At 40.7% G+C, this 2001-nt stretch overlaps 1 protein-coding gene across 1 annotated transcript; it reads right to left on the bottom strand.

Moving 5' to 3' along the window:
• Positions 1-1730, bottom strand: LOC137805960 (UDP-glycosyltransferase 84B2-like). The gene has a single exon (XM_068605836.1). The coding sequence runs from the start codon at positions 1657-1659 to the stop codon at positions 226-228; it is 1434 nt and encodes a 477-aa protein (XP_068461937.1). The 5' UTR covers positions 1660-1730; the 3' UTR covers positions 1-225.
• Between the last annotated feature and the right edge of the window lie 271 nt (positions 1731-2001).

The following is a 2001-nucleotide window of genomic DNA, read 5'->3' as shown; positions in this document are numbered from 1 at the left end:
TGAACAATATATGATTATTATTAAAGGACCAATACATATATTGCAACTTACGGGACCCTTTTTATATGGTTGGAATACTCTATTATTTCCAATTTATTCATTATTTTTGTTGTTGATTAAAAAATACACCTTAAAGTAAGAGAGAGAAACATAGGGTTTAACTGTTTTTCCCATCATCTTTAGACACAGTGCAGGAGCTATAGAGAGAGCCTGGGATGTAGATGGTCAAGCCCTAGCAGAATTCCCAACAATGAGGTCAGTGATGAACTTATTGATATTCTTGTTAGAAGTACCATCCTCCTGCAATGTTCTCAGTGCTAACTCCTTCATTTCCATTGCTCTCTTCTTAATCTCTTCTGCTCTTGGCCCTTCTGTAACATCCTTAATGCACCTTTCAATCTCTTCTACGTTCGCAGTCCCATCTTCCCCATACTTCGCCCTAACGCCATTGCGAAACACCTTCTCCATCAGCATGGCATTGGTGGCCTGATCCGTCCAAAAAGGCCAAGCAATAACAGGCACACCGGTAACCAAAGTCTCAAGCGTGGAGTTCCACCCACAATGGGTTATGAAACAAGCCACAGAAGGGTGCATCAACACCTTCTCCTGAGGGCACCACTTCACCACCAAACCCCTCTCCTTAGTTTCCTCCAAAAATTCATTTGGCAATTCAGGAACATGGTTTGACTCTCCATCACTCGGCTTAATCACCCACAAAAATGCTTTCTTACTGTTCTTCAGAGCCACAGCTATGTTATCTACTTGCTTTTGTGACAACGCAATCAAGCTACCGAAAGACACATAGATAACTGAAGAATCTGGCATAGTATCAAGCCACTCTATGCAGGAATCCTCTGGAATCCACATATCCACACTAACATCACTTCTTTCCTTTTCTCCCAATAGAAAAGGTGACACCAATGGTCCAACAGGGTAAATAGGGGTTAATGAGGCCATTGAATTGACAATCTCTTCCTCGATTTCATAACACGAAGTACCTAAAACCCAATTCACCTTATCCATAGCCTCGAACAGTTCCTTCATAACTTGCCTAAAGTGACAAGGGGTGGAAGGAAGTATAAAAGAAGGACTATCCCTAACCTCAAACGGTGGTAGTCCTGGCAAGTGCACCTTCTCATTGAGGTCATCCATATTAGGAAAAGGATTAATATTCTTCAAATAACGATAGTAAATAGAATACGCAGCACAAGCCTGGATCCAAAGCAGCGCACATGGGATACCATGCTCCACTACCACATCGATAGCCCAAGGCACGAAGGGGTTGACAATAACACATGAATAATTATGAACTTTGGTGAGGTCGGTGATGAGAGTGGACAGGTTTTTGGGACCTTTTTCTCGGATAGTGTTCACCATTGACTCCGTGTCGGAACGGTCGAAATCGAGGCTGAGGCCATCAGAAAAGAACACGAGTTCTATTCCTGAATCGTTGTTGGAATTGTTGAGGTTTGTGTTGTTTGTGATATTGGAGGGTTTTGTGTTCTTGAGCATGCGGTCGCGGCCATCTTCGGTGGTGGCGATTGTGACATGATGAACACCCTTTGAGAGAAGGTGCTTGGCTAGCTTAAACATTGGATTGATGTGGCCTTGTAAGGACATTGAGACCATTAGAACACGCATTCTTTCATCCACCGACATGGTTTGAGACTTTGATCAGTGTAAGAGAAGCAAAATTGTCTTCTCGAGAGTGAATGTGAGGGAAGGGAAATGGAAACTACGCTTTGGTGTGTGTGTGAGAGATCACACATAAGAGACTACATATAAAGAAAATTTTGCCAATACTAGACTGCATTCAATTCTTAGATAGATAAACCTATAATAACAAGGAAATAAAAAAATATTTAATAACTATTTAATATATTTAGAAATTCCTTCAATATTTTATGCCATAGAATTCATTGCAAGAATATATATATATGTATATATGTAGAACCTGTGGTTGTTCTTTTAGGGAACAAAATTTCCGTAATATTAAAGAGA

This window comes from Phaseolus vulgaris, chromosome 3 (genome assembly GCF_000499845.2).
Source record: "Phaseolus vulgaris cultivar G19833 chromosome 3, P. vulgaris v2.0, whole genome shotgun sequence".
NCBI lineage: Eukaryota > Viridiplantae > Streptophyta > Magnoliopsida > Fabales > Fabaceae > Phaseolus > Phaseolus vulgaris.
This window is presented reverse-complemented; position numbering and strand designations above follow the sequence as displayed.